Source organism: Talpa occidentalis, unplaced genomic scaffold (genome assembly GCF_014898055.3).
Source record: "Talpa occidentalis isolate TD23 unplaced genomic scaffold, MPIMG_talOcc4v2.1 talOcc4.16, whole genome shotgun sequence".
Taxonomy (NCBI): domain Eukaryota; kingdom Metazoa; phylum Chordata; class Mammalia; order Eulipotyphla; family Talpidae; genus Talpa; species Talpa occidentalis.
Genome location: NW_023601653.1, coordinates 41818146 through 41840982, shown reverse-complemented (window position 1 = coordinate 41840982; position 22837 = coordinate 41818146). Strand labels below are relative to the sequence as shown.

At 42.4% G+C, this 22837-nt stretch overlaps 1 protein-coding gene across 5 annotated transcripts in view; it reads right to left on the bottom strand.

The window, feature by feature from the left end:
• Positions 1-22837, bottom strand: part of SLC38A1 (solute carrier family 38 member 1) — a 71768-nt gene that overhangs the window by 5868 nt on the left and 43063 nt on the right. For all 5 annotated transcript variants that reach the window (XM_054696276.1, XM_037514099.2, XM_037514097.2 and 2 more), the window contains 11 exons: positions 13249-13322; positions 11408-11500; positions 11074-11155; positions 9998-10080; positions 8984-9042; positions 8758-8865; positions 7208-7287; positions 5231-5331; positions 2869-2987; positions 1933-2074; positions 1739-1836 (listed from right to left, as the gene is read on the bottom strand). In XM_054696276.1, the coding sequence (XP_054552251.1) occupies positions 1739-1836; positions 1933-2074; positions 2869-2987; positions 5231-5331; positions 7208-7287; positions 8758-8865; positions 8984-9042; positions 9998-10080; positions 11074-11155; positions 11408-11500; positions 13249-13322 (1039 nt within the window). The remainder of the gene's footprint in view (positions 1-1738; positions 1837-1932; positions 2075-2868; positions 2988-5230; positions 5332-7207; positions 7288-8757; positions 8866-8983; positions 9043-9997; positions 10081-11073; positions 11156-11407; positions 11501-13248; positions 13323-22837) is intronic.

The following is a 22837-nucleotide window of genomic DNA, read 5'->3' as shown; positions in this document are numbered from 1 at the left end:
AGCCCTGTAGGGCCCACCTCTGCGTCCTGATTGCTGACTGCACCCCGGGGTGAATCTGCTCTACCACTGCAGCCCCCTGCAGCCTCTTCCAGCCTAAGACTGGAAAACACAGAGGTCGCTTTGTTTCCTCTCTACTGACCAACCCAGGCTATCACTGGCAACGAACACTTCCATTTGCAAAAGTGAGCAAGAGGTCGAGAAAAGCAAAGTAGATTTGGTCCAGTGAGACAGGAAACAGACATCAAAAACTAAGTTACTTCAAGGACAGATGAAGGCCACAGGGGCAGGTTATTAAATCCAGATTCTGGAAAGCACATGATTATGGATTGCTTGGCCTCAAGGACATTCGATCAGAGCTTCGCTGGGAGAAGGATGAAGCATCTGGAGAGCTCTCAGGGGGCTGCACTGGAACCTGAGGGGCAGATTGAGTTAAAAGACAGGAGGAGATAGGGCGGTGGGAGGTGCCACTGAGAAGATGGCACATGGGTTTACAGTAATGAATCCAGAAACTCCTGGCGGGTTTCCAAGTGGATAAGAGCCCCTATTTCAAGCCATCCTGTAGATCCTGCTACAAGTTTTGTTATGGGAGCCAGGTTGGACAGGACCAGAGAATTGCACGCAATGCCACCATTTTCAGATTTAATCTTGGCATATTTTCTTGCTGCGCCAGAATGTCCTCCGCCCCACCCCCGTCCTCTCTGCTCTAGGGAAGCCCTACTAGTAAGGCTTGGGATGAGACGAGATTCATCACATTGGGCTAATCCCACTGAGAAGCAGGTGCTATCAGCCTTAACACTGCTTCTCTGAATGGACAGGGATGATCCCTCCTGCCTACATCTCCCACCCGGGTAACACTCAGGTGATGTGTGAGGCAGGGGCTGACACTTCAACCCTGTTTCCCTAGCTGTCTCCAAGCCTACCCAATCAACCCCTGAGCTTCACCAGACCTGGAAACAAGAATACCAATATTGAAAGGTAGTTCTTGAACCTAGGTCTGTGGCTCCAAAGCATTTCTCCCAAATCAAAGCATTTCTCTCGAATCATAGAAACTCTTTCCTCTAACTCAGCCTTTTTTTTTTCCACTGTTCATATTTTATTTTATTATTTTTATTTTTTTAATAATAAGTTTTATTTTTATATTCCCCCATACAATTGCAACCCCCCCATTCTGACCCCAATCCCTCCCCTCCCGCCCCCCACCCCCCATAGAGTGTCTCTGGTTCATAGTTTTTTGTTGATTCTGATTTTCACTTTCTTATAGTTATTCATTTTCCTGGTCCCTTATTTAAGTTTTCTAGATTCCTGCTATGAGTGAGAACATCCGGTATTTTTCCTTTTCTTTTTGGCTTATTTCGCTGTAACTCAGCCTTTTGAAGCCATTGCAGGTATGACTGGGAACTGTGCAGATATAGTGGACTGTATAAAATCTTTGGGTCCTTCTCTACCTGTCTTGTGCTAAAGACAAGGTCTCACTCTACAGAAACACAAGATGATAAACACCTAGTCTCCTGCTGGCCTGCCCTTGCTAAGAGCAAAAGTTAAGGGTAAAACCTGAAAAGATATTTTGAGAGAACGGAGAAGACTCTGATATATTTTAAATCTCACAAATGGGAAAACACAGGACTGTGGTATCTCTTCGAGACACCTAAAAGTAGTATTAGATAGTAGAAATTGACTATTTGATAAATATAAATTAAAAATTATTAAAAAAAATAAGAGTAGCAGGCAAGACACATACCCAAATTCTTTGAGTTCCTTTATCTCCATCTTGGTTTGTGATTTTTAAATACAGAGATGACGGAAGAATGAAAATAAGCATATTAGCAGACGTAACTCCTGAAAAATGAGAAGAAAAAATATTTGGGGGTGCTGTTGTGAAACTGTAGCTTTCTAAACAGCAGTTGAGGAATAAGTGTAAATTCATAGTCATACCTACGACTCCAAAAATGTCCTTCATGGAGGGGATGAAGATCACCAGCAAGTTGATAATAACCAAGAGAATGAAGGTAACAAAGATGTGGCGACATAAATTAAACTTTGTTTTCTTAGCCAGTTCAAACAAAGATGAACGAACCTGTAGGAAGGGAAAGACTTAATAAGGGTCGGAAGCAAGCCAACCTCACATTCCTCAGCAAAGACACTGATTTATTGGTGCATGGAAATTTGCAAAATGTGGGCCTCCCTGGTGGCCCAGGGGTTAAGTCTCAGAGCTATCACCACTGCAGCCTGAGTTCCATCACCGGCCAGCGAGCTGACCCACACAGCGCAGCAGACCTCTCCTGTCTCGCCTGCTGCTCCCCTCAGCAGTGAATTTCAGTAGATCCGCCTGTTCTGCTCCCCACTCTGTCTCTGTTGAATCCTCTCACCACCCGCACCTCTGGCCTGCACCCCAGTTCTTCTAAAAAAATGAAATTTGCAAATGTTTTGCAATACCTAACAAGTTTACTGATAGCAGTTTAGGTAGGGGGTGAGGCAAGGGGCCTGAATTAAAATAGAGAACGTGTTTATTTGTGGCTAGTTCTCCATGTGAGGGGATGAATTTCTGCTTTTAATCTATGACTGGGTGTTCTATTCTGACCCTTCTATATTCTCCCATCACGTATGACCGAGAGTCGAATATTCTATCTACCTGTCTCAAGAAGAGGGACCCATTAATAAGAATTAAGATTCATTCTATCAGAGGTCCCTCTGTTTTCTGAGTTCACTTTCTTCCAAAGAGCCTTAACTGAGTCTCGGGGTCCATCCCTAATGTGGTTTCGAAGAAGCAGGAATGTCCCCGGGGCAGGGTTTCTCTGGAACGAGCTCCGAAGGGAGAAGGAAAGGTGATCCCCTGAGCTGTTCTCAGGTGGCACCGGGGCCCTCACGCACCGTGAAGAACAACACGGGCACTGTGAGGATGACGGCGACGATGACGGCCAGGCGCACGGTCAGAATGAGGATGTCATCTTTGCTCTGGTACTTGTGCAGGAGATCTGATTGCACGTTTTCTAAAATGAAGGCAGAATCAGACGGTGTTAAAAAAAAAAAAAAAGAGCAAGACACATCACTGAACGCCAGCTTTTCTCAACAACAAAGAGTCTGCGAGCTACAGGCCAGAGAAGCAAGGTTCTAGGTGTTGGAGGGTCTATTAAAATGCTTTAGAACGTTGCAAAGAAAAGTCCCCCGTGTGAGCCACACTCCACCTGCGCAGCCTGGGCTGAAAGGAACTTGCAGGAAGCTCTAGAAGAAGCCATCAGAAGCAGGGACGGTTAAATTGGACTCAATTAAATCTAGAAATGGATCAGGATTAAAATAATTGACCGTTGAAGCACAAAGTCCCTTTTACTCCAGATGCTCCCCCAGTCCTGTCTGCACATCTAACAAGAGCCAACACCATGCCTTGCTGGGCAGACAGGAGCCCCTTCCAGGTCAGCTCATGGAACTCAACTTCCATGGCCAGCAGCACAGGCACCAACAGGACGTGAGCACCTCCTGGAAATAACACTTCTCTTCCAAGTCTGTTTCTGTTACTTAAAAAAAGCATTTAGCTCGTGTGCCACTCTGATTCTCAGCGCCTAACCTCAGCAAGTGTTATTTCAAAGACTTAGAAAGTGGAAAAGTATCCTGATGGAGAGCAAGCTCAGTTTTGACCAGAGATCATTTCTCTCTTTGTGTTTACTTTCTAATGCTCTCATTGCACCATCTCGAGGTTCTGGGTGTTGAGTTCAAGTTTAAGGTCTATCCCACACCTTAGTTGAAGGTTATAATAAAACCTCATTCGTTCTAATTTCTTTGATTCAAAATTCATATTCACTGAAATGTAGGTGAGCCTTCTTCTTTAACCTAAGAGTCCAGGAGGGCTTTGTGTTCTATCACATGTGGAAAAGAATGGATTTGCAATGAAAAATCATAGCCTGAAAAAAGTAACAGTAAATCATTCAACTAATATTAAGTTCTCTCTCTCTCTCCTCTCCCTTTAGCTATCCCCAGCCCTGCAACTAAGCAGGAAAATGCAGAAATACCATTTTTATGCAAAAATTAAACATGCTCTGAATCATACACAGTATTGAAAACCAATGTTTACAAACTGAGGTCCATATTTCTGGTTTGTTATGGATTTATAGATTCATTAGCTGTCATTCTCCACTGTTTATAAAAATGGTAATAATATAACTATCACCAGGGTAGCCTTTGTAAGGTGGAATTAATAATCCAACAATGTTCAGCACATTTTGTTTTTTGAGACATTTATGTTCATGAAAAAATGCCCCAAAGAAATCTTATTTAATAAAGAGTAACGTGAAATGTATGTATTTAGACTCAGTTACAAATTACAATGATAATGAGAGATGTTGAACCTGTGGGATCATTTGAATGGGAGAGGATGAAGACATGGGAAAGGTCAATTATTCATACCAGGCAGTAAAAATCACACATGAGACGTGGTTCTCTTTTTCAGATTTCCATTTCTTTTAACTTTGTGTGCCATTCCTTCATGTCTCTGCAAGGCTCCAACTTCCAGTGAGCAATTAGGCCCTTTATTTATTTTTTTAAAGATTTATTTATTTATGCATACAAGAACTGGGGTACAGGCCAGATGCACGGGAGGGTGAGAGGATTCACCAGAGACAGAGTGGGGAAAAGAATAGGCAGACTGACTGAAATACACTGCTGAGGGGAGCAGCGGGTGAGACAGGAGAGGTCTGCTGCGCCATGTGGGATTCTTGCCGGCCCGCTGGGGCTGGGATCGAACCCGCGCGGCAGAGGCTGTGGACAGCTTCACAGCACTGTGCTCAACCGCCAATGCCACCAGGGGAGGCCCCTAGGCATTTTATTTTTAATGAACATGGCTTGTCATGAGCATAACGCTGCTCTTTCTCACTTCCAACATCTGTCTCTGACTCTCTTTTCTATTAATGGAATCTGACCCAATTTGCAATAGCAATTAGGAAAGACTTATCTGATTTCATTTTTCACTTTCCTCTGTAAAGCTGGCATGCTTATACAATGTATAAGAACACCATTAGGGGGAAAAAAATCACAGTATGTTGTTTTAGTCATTATTTTCCTATGATCCTGCATGATTATGTAAAGGAACCATCACCATTTGCTTTCAGTAAAAGAAAAGCCAAGCAAATCCTTGGATAGATTTGTTGGGTTTTTGGCTAACATATTCAAAGTTAATTTGTTATTGATTTTTATTCATTTATTTACAAATAGTTGTATTTATGTACTGACAGAAGTTACTTACCATAGAAGGTCAAGTAGCCAAAAATGGCAGTTAAGAAGTACATGACAAACATGGCAAAAAAGGAGATATTCGAAACCATCTGCATTTTTTTTTGGGATCGACTGAAAACAAAGGAAAGAAAAAACAAAACAAAAAATTAAAAATCACCTTCCTAAATTTAAGCGCCATTGTTAACACTGAAGACTATTAACAACTTCCCTTCTGTCAGGAGAGAGCAGAACTGACCAGCTGAAATCAGGCCGGTTTAGAATAACTTCTTTAATATCAAACACCCCTGTGTGTCTTCCTCAATCTTCTTTTTTTTTTAAAATTAATTTATTTATACATATTTTACATTATTGTTCATTTTTGTACAATATTTGCTTTCTCCTCTCAGGTATGGTCCCCGTCAAAAAAAGAAAAAGAAAAACTATATGATCATATCAATAGATACTGAGAAAGAATTTGACACAGTTCAACATCTGTTTATGATGAAGTCCCTCAGAAGTCTTGGGATAGAAGGAACATACCTTAACATGATAAAAGCCATATATGACAAACCCACAACCAATATTATTTGGGGCAAAGCTGGGGCTTGACCTCGGGGTCCTCTGTGGCTTAAGCTGCTGCTCAGGTTCTGCTTTCCCCATTGGGGAGCCCAGGAGGGCACTGGGAAGTCTGCATGTCCCCAGAGCAGTAAGCAGCAGCAAGGACCACAGCTTCAAGGATGAAGGATTCTACATCCAGGTCAAGTTTGCTCTAAGTTTGAATGAATATAAGAGTTTCTTTCACTGTCCAAAGAATTAATTTACCAGGCTTGTACAGGTAGTCATCACATTTGGCTGGGCCATAACAGGTGGTAAGGAAAATGAGAAAAATCAAGACATACATACAGGAGAAAACTACAGACTCAGAGGTGGACTATTGTATTTAAACCTTTTCAATATAATCAAGATTTTTTTTTAATTATTTTTTGCTGAGAGGAACTAGGGTGTAGGCCAGAGGTGCAGAGGGTGAGAGGATTCACCAGAGACAAAGTGGGGAGCAGAACAGGTGTATTTACTGAAATCCACTGAGGGGAGCAGCAGGCGAGACAAGAGAGGTCTGCTGCGCCATTTGGGTCAGCTCCCTGGCGGGGGGTCCAACTCAGGCCTTAGCCGTGATAACACTGAGATTTAACCCCTAGGCCACCAGGGAGGCCCTGTCCAAGACATCTTTAAGCACCCTAAATATAGGATGATAAAGTAGGACTGATAAAGGCATAGGTAGGTAGACAGCTATTTCAGAATTTAGCCATGTGTCAATTAAATCTATGAACGAAGAGGAATCAGGACTGAAAGTAATGCTAAATGATAACAACTTTTTGTTTCAAGGTGAAAATACTTTGCTATACTGTCTGTATTTTCTGAGCTTAAGACTATGCCAGGAAAACTATTTTTTATAGAGAAAGTTTGTTAACAGGAGGCTAAAAACAGAACACATGAGGAAATTTATAAGTGGGTCTTAAGTTTTTACCAAGACAGTACATTAAAAACAAATCAGTAGCATCATCTTAGTGTAAAATGAACCATATTCTTTTATCTGGTTTGTGGTCTTAACACTGATGTCTTTCTGTCTGATTTATTAGCTTTTTCCATCGAACCTAATAGGCAAATCAGAGACAGGTAAATCTGAAGATTATTATTACGTGCTTGCAAAAGAAGCATCAATAGCATAAAACAACACAAATACTTGAACTTTTCTGAGTAACATAGTATTTGGAAAACCAAATTAACAAAAACTTTACATAGTTGGCCATTTTATAGATCTATGGCCAAAAAATACTGAAGGTTTCTGATTTTCCTTGTTCTTTTTTTCCCTAATGACAGTATTTGCTCCTAAATGTCAGATAATTAATCTGCAGCTGGGTGATGAGCCCTCGGGACTTAGGGGTGCACTGCATGACTCTGCCTATTTTAATAAAACGGCTAAAGCGTAAACATCCAGCACATCTCTTACTCTTTGAGCTCACTGTAAATTGGCAGGACTGACGGGTGGCAGACAAATGCAAACGCAATCGTTGGTAATGCATACACGGTCTATTTGAAAAAAAAAAAAAAAAAGAAAAATTACGAAAAAGGCAATTGTATCATAACAGTTATACACTCCCGGTATTTCTAAGCTGTCTCTTGATCTGAATCAAGAGATTCTTTCTGTTGCTTCAGAATCCCTGGATTATTCTGTTATTAGGAGGGCTTTGCTACCTAAAAATAGAAGCATTTTTTCAGAGAGCTTAGGTGGCCTGAGGCTGCAGGCACCAGGCACAGAGTGGTTCTATTCAGCTCACCTGCCCCATACTTTGCATGGCCCTGGAAAGCCTCTCCCCACATTTACGTGGCACCAGTGTGCAACACAGGAATTTCCCTACATCTCACTGGGTCCCCACTTCTATTTTCAGCCCTTTGCTCTATATCAGACTCTTTTTGAATCAAATCAACTTAAAATGGGACTTAAAAATTCATATAAAATCAGACTTATCTGCATCAAATCAGATTTATTAATTTATTTTGCATCAAACTACTGAGGTATAGGCCAGAGATGGGGGTAAGTGAGAAGATTCACAAGAGACAGAGTCGGGGAGCAGAACAGGTGGATCTACTGAAATACACCGCTGAGGGGAGCAGCAGGTGAGCAACAGGAGAGATCAGGTCTGCTGCGCCCTATGTGGGTCAGCTCCCTGGCTGGGGATCGAACTCAGGCTGTAGTGGTGACAGTGCTGAGACAATCCCTATGCCACCAGGGAGGCCCCTCAAGTCCGTTTTAAAATATAGCATCTAAAAAAAAAATTACTTCCTCATTCCACTACTGACTACAGCCTTAGAATTAAAAAGAGAAAAACCCATTTAATTTTCTTGGATAAGACATTTAAAAACTCTCAAACTCAACATAACTTCTTACGCAAAAAAAAAAAAAAAAAAAAAGAAAAAAAGGCAGGGGAGGAAGGAAAAGCAACATTTTTCACACTGTAACTTTGCCAAGCACTGCGCCAAGCACATTCTAAAAAATGCTGTAAGATACAGAACGGAATCCTCATTTCACATATGGCTGAAAAGCTTGCCTGAGGATTCAAATTGACCACTGACTGTTTCCATATTATCAGTAATATCTCAACAATATGAAAATCCTTAAGTGCCATTTTCTGGTGCAATCAATATTTCCACTGTGCAAACTGGGGAACTTTGAGGTATTTCTTTCTGTCACTACCAGATCAGAAAGAACAAGCTAAGGATGCTAGTAGTTGGTTTTTACACAGGAAAAGAAGACTGAGATTAATCAGAAAGCTTTTCACTGAGAATGCTTAAGGTGACCTACATGTAAAGTGAGTAAAAGGGAACCTATAACAGGTTATTCATTTATTCCTCAAAGATCTCTTAATACACGAATGGATTTTGGTGGTATCATTCTTTTAAGAGTGAATACACTTAAAAACAGATTAATTATAGCAAGTATGAGAAACACAATGCTCTTAAAATGTTCTTTTTTTGTCTTTAAGGGCTAAGAGAATTTACCTTTGAATTGAAGGTAACGTATTTTGGCGTACACATTGTTGAATTAGCATTTGTTGTTGAATTTAGCTCTGGAACAATGCAGGGAATTTGAAATTTCTTGTAGATAACCTGGTATGAAAATACAGAAGAAACAATAGACGTTATCAAATAAAGACAAATAAGGAATAATTATTACACGGCATTGGAGTATGGCAAAAGCAAACTAGACTTTTCAATTAGCACTTACCACTATTAGGAAAAAAACCATACAGCTCAAGGAAAATCCACTAGTATAGCCAAGATAGCCTAAAAAAGATTTTTAAAAATATTATTATTATTTCATCCATCATCTTGTTTTTTCCAATGCCTTTTTTACAGGCATTGTTTGGGATTCCAGTAATACACACATACACACGCCAACGTCAACTCAAGACTTATTATTTGATGGTGTTACCTTATTTAGCAACAATGGTGACTTTGCATGAAAACACAGTATGTGTTTTGATTCTAGTTCTCCCTGACACACTAAAAGAATTCCGATGCACAGAATTCAAGGGCAAAGAGCCTCCCAATTTTGGTCATAGGTTTGTACATGTTGTTTATGTATTTGCACAGGCAAATCCACTTTCTTCCTGCCTGACACTTTAGCTCCTTATTGCCCAAGTACTGGATGTCAGCTCTAACACTCCTCTCCCCAGAGAGAAGACTCAGAAGAGGTGAAATGACTTCTAGGGATACACTGAACATTTGGGGGTCTTCACCTTCCTCCCCTTGGATTTCTCCTGTTTCCAACCGCCAGCTGCCATGAACTCCAGAAGGTTAGAGTCAAGTGACCTTTGGGGGCTGTACTGTTTTCATCTCTGGGGATGAGCCCTTTTCTACTTAAACTGAAAAGCTACCTGCGTAGACACAGAAAGACCCAGACACAGACCCTGAACCAGAAAGTGAAGCAGCTAAAAGATCTACTTACTAATCTTCCAAATAGTTACAGAGGTTTGATATTTTTCACAGGTGATGTGATGGTGAGAATTTTATGAGAGCTACAACTGAGGGGAGAAATCAAATAGTGTACAAAAATGAACAACAATGTAAATAAATAAATAAATAAATTTAAAAAATAATAAAGTTGAGCCTGATTAACATGTACCATTTATCATTCCCTTCATCCTGACCCTACAAGTGAAAGCAGGGTCCATTTTTTTAAAGTTTCTGTTCAATTGGGCACTGTCAAGACAATGATAACAGGAAGCTCTTTCCTTACCTAAATTCTTTAGGAGACACAGAGGGAGAATGATCCCAAAGGTAACTATCACCACCAACACACGGCCGTCCACATACCACGCACTGCAAGGCATTGAAGCGGAGGGTCATATTTTCCAAAAAGTGATGTATTTACCTCAAATGTACAAAAATCCCCAATACATTTTAATTAACTTTTTTTATTATTGTGAACTTTTATCTTTATGCAAGTTTCATGCAAACACTTTAATCCAATCACTACTCATTTACTATGCTCTCTTGCAGGTGATGGAAGAAGGGATATTGGGTTTCCTCATTCCCCCACTGGTTAATGTGGCCTTTCTTTGAATCATTTAAGTGTTTTCAAAGCTGAATGCTTTGTCAGATTACAACTTGTCCTATCCATTATTTAAGGAAAAAGTTCCTTTTTGGTTGGCTAGGCCTTGTGTCAAGGAGAAACAAGCAATTATAAATAGGTATTGCCTTCTCCCTAATCTTTAGTATTTGACCTTGAATCTTGAGAATAGAACACTAAGAACTCTGGCTTGTACCAGTCTCCTTTGAAAGAAAACAGAGAAACTAAGACAGATGAGAACTGTTAAACAAGGGGGAGTCAAAACACAAAGTCTGTGCTAAAAACAGCTGCAACATTTTCCAGGGCTCGCTACGTCTTTCATGAGGTTAGCGCATGTAAGATGGGCTCCCAAAATGCTATGTTCCTTCTTTAAGAAAGAGACTAGGGTCTTCATTCTTTTTTTTTTTTTTTGCATTTTCCACTTCCATGGTAAAAATACTCCATATCTGTTCTATGTCACAGAAACCAGACACAAATTGCAGGCTCTGGGGAAAATGCAGTGTTGAACAATTGCAGCAGAATGGATGGATTTACCTTTAAATACTCCTATTCTGATGGCTCTCCTGCCTCTGTCATTTATACAACCCCTAAGAAATTTATTTATGCAACAACAAACCATAGGAAAAACAAACCAGCCCAGGGAAGACTAAGTGTCTGCAATTATCACAAAACAAAAACTTTCATTAGCGTACATGTCAGTAAAACTATTTTAGTTATCTTACAAAAACTGGTCTCTGACTTACGAAAATGCCTCTTCCTTTCCCATTAGGAACTTTATGGCAGAAGGTAGCTCATTTTTCACTATGAAGAGGTAGCTCAGCATTGCTAAGAGAATATGAGAACATATTTAGAAAGCAGACACTCAGGGTCAAATTACAAGCCGTATAAAAGATTACTGGCCTCTTCTTAGATTAACCTTCAATAAGACACCAAGACAGCTTTAGAAGCTCTAGGAAAACATTTTGTTTAAAATAAGTGACTGTTTTACTTTCCAAGTGTTTTTAGCAATGACAATAACAACCTGGATTAGATAATCACATACTTTGAAGTTACATATAGAAAAGCATTTCTCGTTACCTCCAGTGTTCTGTAGAGAGGTGGCTCCGAAGATGACAAGCTTCCCTGTGGTGCCAAAGACCTGCTCTCCCAGCTTTTCGTAAACCATGCAGCCTATTTAAAAACCATTATTGAGAACACAAGACATAACAGTTTCAAAAGTTAAAGACAGGCTATTCCCATGATATCATGTGGTTTTCTCAAAATCACAAGACCAGCCTGTTGGCTTTGCAATGGTCATTGTAAAACACCTTCTTAACATTTTAAAATGTCAGACTTTATACCACTATTTCTCCTTTTTTCAGGTTGCCTGCAAAACCATTACAATTACCCTCTTAGGTCATAAAGTTTATTTTTCACAATTTTAAATAGTCTTCCTACTTGGCTGGGGGGAAATCCCCACTCTCATCTTAGTCTCATTAAAATACAGATTCGATTTCAAAAAATTTCTGATGATTCAGGTGAAGAGGTTCCTTTTGAATTAATTAACTGAACTGACTAGGCTCACAAAGAATTATCCTAGTACTAGCCCATCAGTGCTGCGTGTGTCTGCAATATAACACGTGTAGGAGAATGTAATAGTTATAACAGATCCAAGATCATTGTAAAGTTTAGTTCAAAGATATGCAGCTCATAAAAGAAAGCAGGGACCACCCTGGAGGCCTAAGGGTTAAGTCTCAGGCTGTCACCACTGCCACCTGAGTTAGATCCCGGGCCAGGGAGCTGACCCACATGACACGGCAGACCTCTCCTGACTAGCCCACTGCTCCCCTCAGCAGTGGATTTCAGTAGATCCGCCTCTTCTGGTCCCCATTCTGTCTCTGGAGAATCCTCTCAACTCCTGCACCTCTGGCCTGTACCCCAGTTCTTCTATGCAAAAATTTTAAAAAATCATGAAAGAAAGCAACAGACACAAAAGGTTCACAGAAAACATATGGGTCAGGCCATAATCAAACCTTTGTTGATTCTCTCATAAGACTGGAGTTTAAATGAGACAATGGTTGGAGGCCCGATTTATTACAAAGTGTCCCAGCTAAATGGAGTCATCTGTGTACAATAGTAGTTGGCCAGTAGTAGTAGTAGAAGTCAAAGAATCGCCAACATTACCCAGTGTCCCAGGAACAGAAAATAAACACTTCAGGTTTTACACTGCCCAGACAACTTGAAGTCTTTTCACAGTGCAGTCACTCCCACATCGCCCCAGGAGTAACATTTTCTTTTTGGAATATGCACAAAGGAGAAATGAAAGCTCGTTTTACTTGTATAACCATGGAGACAATAATCTAAAAACATGGGATCACTGTTCTGAATTTATAAAGACCTCAGTAAAAAGCAAAGCCTTTAGAGGAAATGGTCTTAAACTAGAAAAACTAGTATAATTGAGGGCTCACTTTAAATTATCATGCTATGTGTTCACTGTTCAGGACAATGTATTCTAGAAGTTGGGTCTCCATTTTTCCAGGTAAATACCAGTACTGTCTTACAGTAGCAATAGGTGAAGTTGCTCTGTTTCAGTAACAGTCAAGTGGCTGAATTAATGCACCATTCATTTACAATATCACCAGGAAAACCATCCACCCAGGACCTTTCTGGTAGCCTAGTGGTCAACTCTCAGTGCTATCACTGCTAATGACTGAGTTTGATCCCCGACCAGGGAGCTGACCCACATGGTGCAGCAGACCTCTCCTGTTTCACCCGCTGTTCCCCTCAGCAGTGGATTTCAATAGATCCGCCTGTTCTGCTCCCCACTCTGTCTCTGGTGAGCCTTCTCACCCCCCACACCTCTGGCCTACACCCCAGCTCTCATATGCATAAATTTTAAAAACTCTTCAAAAAAAACACAACAGACACGATCAGCTTACCTGTTTCCTTCGAACAGATCAGCAAAAGGTTTATTGAATAAATAGACAGCAGCGTCACAGAAGTCAAAAGTATCCTAAAGCAAAGAAAACAAGTCTTGTCAAGACTATAAACCAACACACACTGACCTTGCATTTTAAAGGGTAAAGATTTATTTAAGTGGCTAACACTATTTGTTGATGATATCCAAATTCTGCAACTTATTAGTCACACCCTCTTTAAAATGCTTAATGAAAAAGCCCTACCAAATAAAGAACTGCTCATTAGAATCTGAGTAACTCTAACAGTTCAAACCCTTTACGTAAGTCAAAGCCTAAATAGCTCCCTGGGATCGTTTTAGTTGAGATGACTGTAAAACATGGTTATGAAAGAGCCTTTGCTTGCTAGGGTGCACTTTCTGTGACGTTCAGGTGGGAAGTGAGGGAGAGGGGATGGGGGGGGACCCATGTCAGCACCATGGGACTTGGGGCATCCTGCTTCACTTCTCCCATCCCTCCATCCCTCACCTTTATCATAAGACATAATCTGAACGAAGTCAAAGGCTCATTTCCTTTAAATACTCTGTGGCTGGTTTTGATTTATGCATTCACACCCTGAGACAATTCACTTTTTTTTTTTTTTGTATCTGGTTCCTCTTAAAAGAATAAGCTTCTCTTTCACTAATGAGGGGAATTCTGACAATCAGAAATGAAAAGACTTTTTTTGAATGATGAACTCATGTTTTTGTTTCAGTACATTTGGCTGCTTCTTGAACCCTCCTTAAGAAAAAGCACAATTAAAATGATGTGGGAGATGACATAGATTATTTCTGAATCGTTTGGTTACAACAGACAGAGCATTGAAAATAAAGCCTATTTATTAAAAAGAAAAAATTTCCAGTCCCCAAAGGGAGCCACTCACTTCTTGGTGTAGGAAAACACATCCCCAAAACAATACAGAACCACAACTGATTCCACATTAGTGCAATTACAGCAATATTTTTCTATTGGGAAGCTCTTGGCATGTCACACAGCTGTGTGTCTGTCACCCACCACCCCCCAACACCTGTACTCCTGTGGGAGCCCAGCTTAGGGCACTGACACGTCCCCTCAAATGCCTTCCCTGCCCCAGCCAGGGAGGGTGCCCTTGAGCTCTGTGTCTTAGAGCATTTTATTCTGCTCTGCCGGGAGTTCCCAGGAGCAGATAGATGAGAACAGAATGGTCAATGGAGAGGGTGATGGGCTTCAGAGACTGGCTGGAGATCATAAAAAAGGGTAGTGCTCATGGAATTTGTAAAACAAACACTGGGAGAAAGAATGGAAAATGTAACACTTGGGTGAAGGTCAAACTGAGTAGCTAATAAAGGAGAATTAGATTAAGACAGGATTGTAAGGAAGTGTATTCAGTTTTATACTGACTTAGCTGAAATCAGGGTGCAAGAGGGTGAGTCCCTTATTTTCTATTCTGATAGAGGGACGCAGAACTGAAAGCATTTACTGACCAATCCGGTAGTTTTGAGATACAGGTAACTGAGCTCGGCTTGTACTATTTCAGAGCACAAGGTAGTGGGGTGGTCATAACTGGGCATGATTTCTCCTATCTTAAAAGATAAGTGATATTTATGTTGAAGATGCAGGCTTTGGTTTTCTTTCATAGTTGACTCTGTATGGTTTTAGGGCCACTGAACAGTAGGTAGAAGCTTCTAGAAGTGCACCAGACAGGCCAGAGATGGTCTTTGTGTGGCACAGAATTGCACAGCGATAGGGCACTTGCGGTCTCAGCATCATCTGTGGTGTTCTGGAGTGGCTCTTTGCCCAGTCCAGCTGATTCTCCTGGGACTGGCCAGGAGAGAAGGGAAGTCACCCCAGGCCATAAACTAATCAGGAAAGAGTGTGACTGTGCAGGAACCATGTCTAGCAGGAGGGTAAGTAAAGTACTAACATCTGCATAATAATTTACCAAAGGCCCCAAACCCAGAGAACTGGGTACTTATTAACAAAAGGAAACTTCTAAGGAAAAAGCTGCTTGTCTGTCCCTTAGCTAGCAGCCCTTGGGACCTCTGGGTTCTTGCACAAGGTTGCCTCTTAACATTGTCTATTGAGTTGAATCCCTTTGTAGCTGGCCTGCAGCCCTTGGCAAGAGAGAAAGCATTTCTTCACAAAGTCCTATCACCTCTTGCTCTTTTTCAAGAGGGATAAAAATGTTGCTGGGGAAGATTTTAGCAGGGAGCTCACCTATCTTCTTCCCCACACTTAGTAACAGCCAAATGAGGTCCTCCCTCAGTGGTGAAAACAATCCCCTTGTTCCCACGTTCAGAGACATAACATCGCACCCCAGACAAAGCATGTGTAGTGTGCGTCTGATAACCTTGGCCTGTAACCAGACTTTCTTTTCCGTCCCTACCAAGACACAGAGCTTCCCGAGAAAGACTGAAAACTGAAACAGAAAACAAAGAAGCAAATTTCGTAGGTAAAATTCTAAGAATGCTTCAGGCAATAATCAAATCTAGGACTAATGGGATTAAAATTTAGACAAGTACATCACCTTATTAGATTCTTTGAAAGAAACAATCAATTGTCTAAGCAGCTATGAGAGATTCTAGAAGAGATTAAGAGGGTCCAGACATGGCAGGGAACCATGAAAAAGGATGCGAAGGGGGACTCAAGGACTTATTTAAACATTTATTTTGAGCATGATTATGCCCTAAATTGTCTAATTACATATTTGGACATATAATTGTGGTTTCCTGGAAGAGAAACATAAGCTGGTATCCCTGTGCTAACAAAGAGGGGTGGGAGTGATTCATTTTTTTCATTTCATCTGGATCTCATGTAAATGTCTACACCGCTCACCACTGACCAGAGGTGTAATTCACAGCCATGGCCTAACCTACTTATCTATATATATCCAATAACACACACAGCACCTAGGAGATTTTTAGTGCAGAATAAGCAAATTTGCCTACTGTAAACAGTGCTTCGATGAACACAGAAATGCACATTTCTCTTTAAATTAGTGTTTTTTCATTCTTTGGATAAAATACCAAGGAGTGGAATTGCGAGCTTAAATGCCAATGACAGATGAGTGGATTAAGAAGATATGGTATAGGGCCTCCCCTGGTGGCGCAGGCGATTGAGCGCCGCACTGTGAAGCTGTGTAGCCTCTGCAGTGCTGGTTCGATCCCGGCCAGCCGGCGAGGGTCCCACATAGTGCGCAGACCTCTCCTGTCTCGCCCGCTGCTCCCCTCAGCAGTGTATTTTCATTCAGTCTGCCTGTTCTGTTCCCCACTCTGTCTCTGGTGAATCCACTCACCCTCCTGTGAATCTGGCCTGTACCCCGGTTCTTGTGTAAATAAATAAAAATCTTAAAAAAAAAAAAAGAAGATATGGTATATATACATGTTGGAATATTACAGAGCTATAAAAAGGGTGAAATCTTGACATTTTGACAACATGGATGGAACTGGATGGGATGATGCTAAGTGAAATAAATCAGCAAACAGACAAAATACTGGATTTCATTCACACATGGAATACAGAGAAACTAAACAAAGGAATTCACAGAACTCAAGAAAACAAACCCTAGATACGACTGTAAGCTACCAGAGAGAGTCAGGGTGTTGAGAACAAATGGGAGAGGGGTCCGCAGTTCTATGGTAAAGAGATAAGGGTGCTTTGGTGGTGGGTATGGGGTGGTGACATACATCTGAGGAGGTGTGAACTTATTCCTCTAAATCATATATAGTGTTTATAAACCATTGCTGCCTCAAAAATAAAAAATAATTTAAAATAAAATAGTGGTTACTGGAAGGGAAGAGGGAAAGAAGAGAGGGTAAATTGAGTAAAAGAAGTCAATTGTATAGGGCCTCCCCTGGTGGCGCAAGTGGTTGAGCGCGCTGTGAAGCTGTCCACAGCCTCTGCAGCACTGGTTTGATCACAGCCGGCCAGCGAGGGTCCCACATGGCGAGCAGACCTCTCCTATCTCGCCCGCTGCTCCCCTCAGCAGTGTATTTTGTCAGTCTGCCTGTTCTGTTCCCTGCTCTGTCTCTGGTGAATCCTCTCACCCTCCCATGCATCTGCCCTGTACCCCGGTTCTTGTATAAAATAAATAAATAAATCTTTTGAAAAAAAAAAAAAAAAAGTCAATTGTATAGTAAAGGATGGACTTTGTGGTGAACATACATTGTATATCCAGATGTTGATTTATAACGTTGTACTTCTGAGACCTATATAGTGTTATAAACCAGGGTTACTTTAATAAAACAATTTGAAAAAAAAAAAAAAAACAGAATGAATTCACAAATATTGGAATCACATGTGTAAGTCACATAAAGCTATGCAGATATCTTGTTAAGCCAAGACAGATTTGACCTAAGAGAGTTCTGTGACCTACTAGTTCACTCACCTCAAAATATGAAGTTAGTTGGGCATGGCTACTTAGGAAAATCCTACTGGCCTCTGTGCAGCAATATTTTCTACCAAAATTGCACATAAACAAACTATTTAATGATTTGCTCTGGAATATTCCTGGGATCTAGAATATTCTTGGGATTTTTTAACCACTTTTGAATTTTTGCTTTCCGTGATTTCTCACATATATCTGATGCATTTTTTACTCTAAGAAAATTTTGGTTCATATCTTAAACAACAAACTGCTAAACATCTGTTTTAAGAGCATTTATTTGTTATTGCTTTGAGTCACATTGCTAGGATTCCAACTCTCTGTTCTTCCATGTTATATGGAGAATGTTTTAATAAATTTCATCCTAATAAAATGGAAAGATGTGACATTAAATGTAACCAAATATTTAAGGTGACTGAAATGTTCTACACCATGGGATTGTGGTAGAGATTTCATGACTGGTTTTAAACTTATCAGATTCTATCCTTTAAATTGGGGGATGTATTCTATATGAATTTTCCCTCCAAGAAAAAAAGAGACCACAACACTTTGAGATGAGGTTATATTTTAAAAGCGTAGCACTATAACAAGAAATCATATGACACTCCCAATCCAGCATCAGAGCCCTCTGGAGAAGTGGAAAGGAAGTATCAGCCACTCTGTAGATCCAGAAATAGCTGGGGTGGGAGTGTTCAAGACTGCTGGGCAGGTGAGTGCCTTCATCTCTCCCAGTACCCATTCCTCTCAGAAAACAGACCACTTCACCAACACCCCCCCCCCCAGTGTGACTCTGTCCTTCCAGCACGTAAGCATCTATCCTCAACTTCCACTGTGCACATTCAGATCCCTTAGGATTGTGATAAGATTCTAATTCAGTAAGTCTGGGGTAGGACCTGAGACTCTGCATTTTGAACAGGCTCCCAGGGCATGCTGGCCCATGCCCCACACCTGGTGTAGAAGAGTTTCAAGCTGCAAGTTCTGACCTAGTAGCATGCACATCATGCACATCTCAGTGTTTCTGCTTCTCACAACCACTGTACTAGATGAGTGGCCATCACAGGTCTGCCCAGCAGTGGAGGACCTGTACCACGTACCCGGAGGACTCCGGGGAGCTGCTGTGAAGGGAAACGCTGCAGCTGAAGCAGGCACGTTCCTGGGAGACGTGGATGGGCTCTCAGTGTGGAAGGAGATCTGGTTGACTTGCTCAGCAACCGGGCATCACTTACTGCACCAGGACACATGTTTTAAACTGACTTATATTTTACCACTATGAGTTACAGAGCTAATTCTGGCAGACTCTACTTAGAATAGATTGCATTTACAAAAAAATTGTGTGTGTGTGTGTGTGTGTGTGTGTGTGCAGAAGAACTGGGGTGTAGGCCAGAGGGGTGGGTGATGAGAGGATTCAACAGACCAAGCGGGGAGCAGAACAGGTGGATTGACGGAAATCCACTGCTGAGGGGAGCAGCAGGCGAGACAGGAGAGGTCTTCTGAGCCCTTTGTGGGTCAGCTCCCTGGCTGCGGATGGGACTCAGGCCTTAGCGGTGAGAGCACTGAGACTTAACCCTTAGGCCACCAGGGAGGCCACTACAAAAAAATTTTTTTAAATGAATAAAATAATTTATTTTCAATGTCGCATCTCCCGCCATCCACTCCACCCCTGTCATGCATCCTTCCTTCCAAAAGGGATCTCAGGCTCACCAGGCCATATAGTTCTTTTCTAAACACAAAGATAGAAAACTTTACCATCCTCAATTAAATGAGCAGTGTAGCTCATATCAAACTCCATAGGACAGGTGTCCTGCTTTTACCTATTATCATCTCCCACTAATCCACAGCAGTGCACTATTCTAGAAGTCATAGATACACATGCCCATTATTCCAAAAAATTTAAAACTCCAGTTCAAGTGAACTGGACATCCTTACAGGCAATAGTACTATCTTCTGGCCAGGTCTTTCTCCAGCTGTTCCATAACACCATTCCACCACCCCACGCCCCCGCCAACCTTTCCTCTATCTTTCCAAACTGTCTCCACTCTCCTGTACTTTTTCTTTCATCTTTTATCCCCTCTCCCTGTTCTTCCATTCCATGCCCAGCTTCTGGAAGGAAATAGCTATGTGAAATCCATTTTTAAAACACTGCTGCAGAGAGGACAGGAAATGACAGGTGGGCTGGGCAGCTTAGAGAAACCTAGCTGAGGGTGAAGACCAAGACTTCAAAGTGTCACTTGTCACAAAAACATTAATTTGAAAGGAAACCTGCAGGCCTGTGTTTATTGCAGCTCTATTCACAATAGCTAAAACATGGAAACAACCTAAAGGCCCCCAAACAGATGCTCGGATCAAGAAGATGTGTTCTATATACACAATGGAATATCACTCAGCAATCGAAAATGATAAACTCATGCCACTCATAGCAACATGGATGGAGCTGGAAGGGATGATGCTCAGTGAAATAAGTCAGAAGGAAAAGAAAAATATCTGATGGTTTCACTTACAGGAGGAATAGAGGGAATACAAACAAAGGATCAAAAAAAAAAAAAAAAAAAGATAAAACTTGCAAGCAAAAACTATAGATCTGAGGCATCCAGCGGGGAGGAGGAGGGTGAAGAGGGTCAAAACAGGAGGGGAGAGCACAGGCACTGTGGTGACACTTCACAGATGATGTGGTGATGGGAGATTTATGGGGACTGCTCATAGTGGAGAAACCAACTACTGTACAAAAATAGTAAAAAAAAAAGTGTCACTTGTGTGAGAGATTAAAGTTCAGACTCAGGGGCTTTCCAGGCTAGGGTTGCAGAGAGCTAGCAGACACAGGAACTTTTAGGGGGTACTGAGGGGCTGCAGCATTTCAGCTGGACAGGGAAGGGGCACACACCCGAGGCCTCAATGTGGTTCCAGGGCAGGTTCTGGAACGGTACTGTAGTGCCAACAAGGCATGGAGCAGGTTTCCTATGATCTGAGCAGATGGGTAAAGGAGAGTCCTGGAGCCCTCGGTGGCTTTTCAGGCTTTTTTTAATTGCCATTTTACCAGGTACAGGGCAGGCAGGAGTGCTGGGAGGGCCAGTAGGCTGGCAGGGCTCCCAGCCCCCGGCAAATCTTCACTCTTCCTGGGCTCTCCAGCGTTCTCTGGTGGTCTCCTTCTCTCCTGCTTTCTTTCATTCTCTCTGCTGGTTCCCCGTGACACCGCTCTTATGAGCCCAGTCTCTCAGCTCAGGGGTACCCACCTACACATGTCCACACCCCACTCCAGGTGCCCGCCGTCAGGCATGCATTCAGGACCACAGGGATCCGTCATCAATGCCAATGACAGGAGGGCAGAAAAGCCTGATAATCACTTACCTTACAACATACACATGCATTTCCTAGAGCTTTAATTTAATTAAACTACCCTGGCTGTTGGTTAGGTATTTTACTCCGTCTAGAGAAAGAAACATGCATTGATATCTAATACAACCCTAAAAAGAAAGGGGCATTTAAAGACACAGGCCGACAGAAACAGACTTGATCAGTTTAATGGATGCTTTGTGAGCCTAAAGAAGTTAGCAAGAGTCCGAGTTTAAATGAGGAAGTCATATGTAAGGGCAGGAATGGCCACTGAGCAGGTTTTCTGATCCAGCAGACCAGGTAAAGGAGGAGTCAGAGTCCTCAGTGGTTTTTTGCAGGTCTTTTATTGGGGTTCAGCGGGTACGTGGCAGGCAGGGGGGCTGGGGGGCTAGGAGGCTGGCAGTCCTCCCAGCCCCCAGCAAATCTTCACTCTATCTGAGCTCTCTGGCCTTCTCTGCTTCTGCTTCGGGCTTCTTCTCTTTCGGCTTCTACTGGCGTCCCTGTGACACCGCCCTTAAAAGCACAGTCTTAGCACAGGTGTACCCACTTCAGGTGCCCGCCATCAGGCATGCACCCAGGATCACAGGGTTCCCTCATCTATCCTGATGGCGGGAGGGCAGAAAAGCCTGATTTTTTACCTTACCCTACATCGTAGCAGTAAGAAAGCGCGCTATTCTCACCACCACTTCCTGTTTTCGTTTAGCGTCGTTGTAGAGGGCTGTGGGTTTTGTGGGCGCTCCATTTATAACTCCTGACATACCCATGTTCTTCTTTCGTTCCTCAAGGATAACCCATTTCTGCTCCCCTAAACCCAGATCCTCACCTTTCAAAGTGAGGATCTCTTTACCATACGCTAACGGTGACTCCCGAGTGACAGAAAAACTGCACATAAGCTGAAATAAGGGATGTGTGTTTCTGGGGGATGTTGGCCTCCCACCCCATTAGTAATGATGGGCTGGGGCTTCACTCACACTTCCCTAATCTGTTTCCGTGGTAATGATGCACATGTTGGAGACAGGAGAGGACACAGCATCGGATCACCGGGCCCCACCCTCCTCCCACCGCCACCTCACCCTGGGTAAGTTCCTTACCCTTTGTGAATCTTTGTTTATCTACACAATGGGGGTGATAAATAGGGCTGTTATGAAGAGCCTCTGAAACTATTCTTTAAAATCTGTAGGGTAAGTAGAAATTGTCAGGATTTTCCGCCCTCCAGCCATTGGCGTCTAAGCTCCACACCTGTGGTCCTGCAAGTGTGCCTGATGGTGGGCACCTGGAGTGGGGTGTGCTCATGCCTAAGTGGGCACACCTGGGCTGAGAGACGGGCTTCTAAGGGCGGCATCACGGGGACACCAGCAGAACCGCAGAACCATAGAAGCAGCAGCAACAGCAGGAGCATAGCAGAGAAACAGAACAGTAGCAGCAAAGAAGCAGAGAACCCAGAAAGTGTGTAGATTTGCCCGGGGCTGGGAGGCCTGCCCCCTGCCTGCCATGTACCTGGTCATCGCACTGCAAATGATGTAAAAAGTTCAATAAAAGCCTAAAAAAGCCACGGAGGGCTCCAGGACTCTCCTTTACCCATTTGCCTGGATCATAGAGAACCTGCTCTGAGCCTTGCTGGCACGACAAAATCCTTTTAAAAAGTAAGTGTCGAGCCACACAAGCCTGATGTGGGTAGCCGTGGTTTGCAATGGAGGCTGGCAGCCTCCGACAGTGGGGTACATGCATCACTGATGACAAGTGCTGGGGGAGGTGGGTCCTGGGGTCACAGGACAAGGCAAGGCTCCCTGGCCTAGAAGGTGGGCAGTTTGCCACATGACCAAACCAATGACCACTCTTTGATTAACAACATTGAAAATCAGGATTTCTGGATGATGCTGAGTA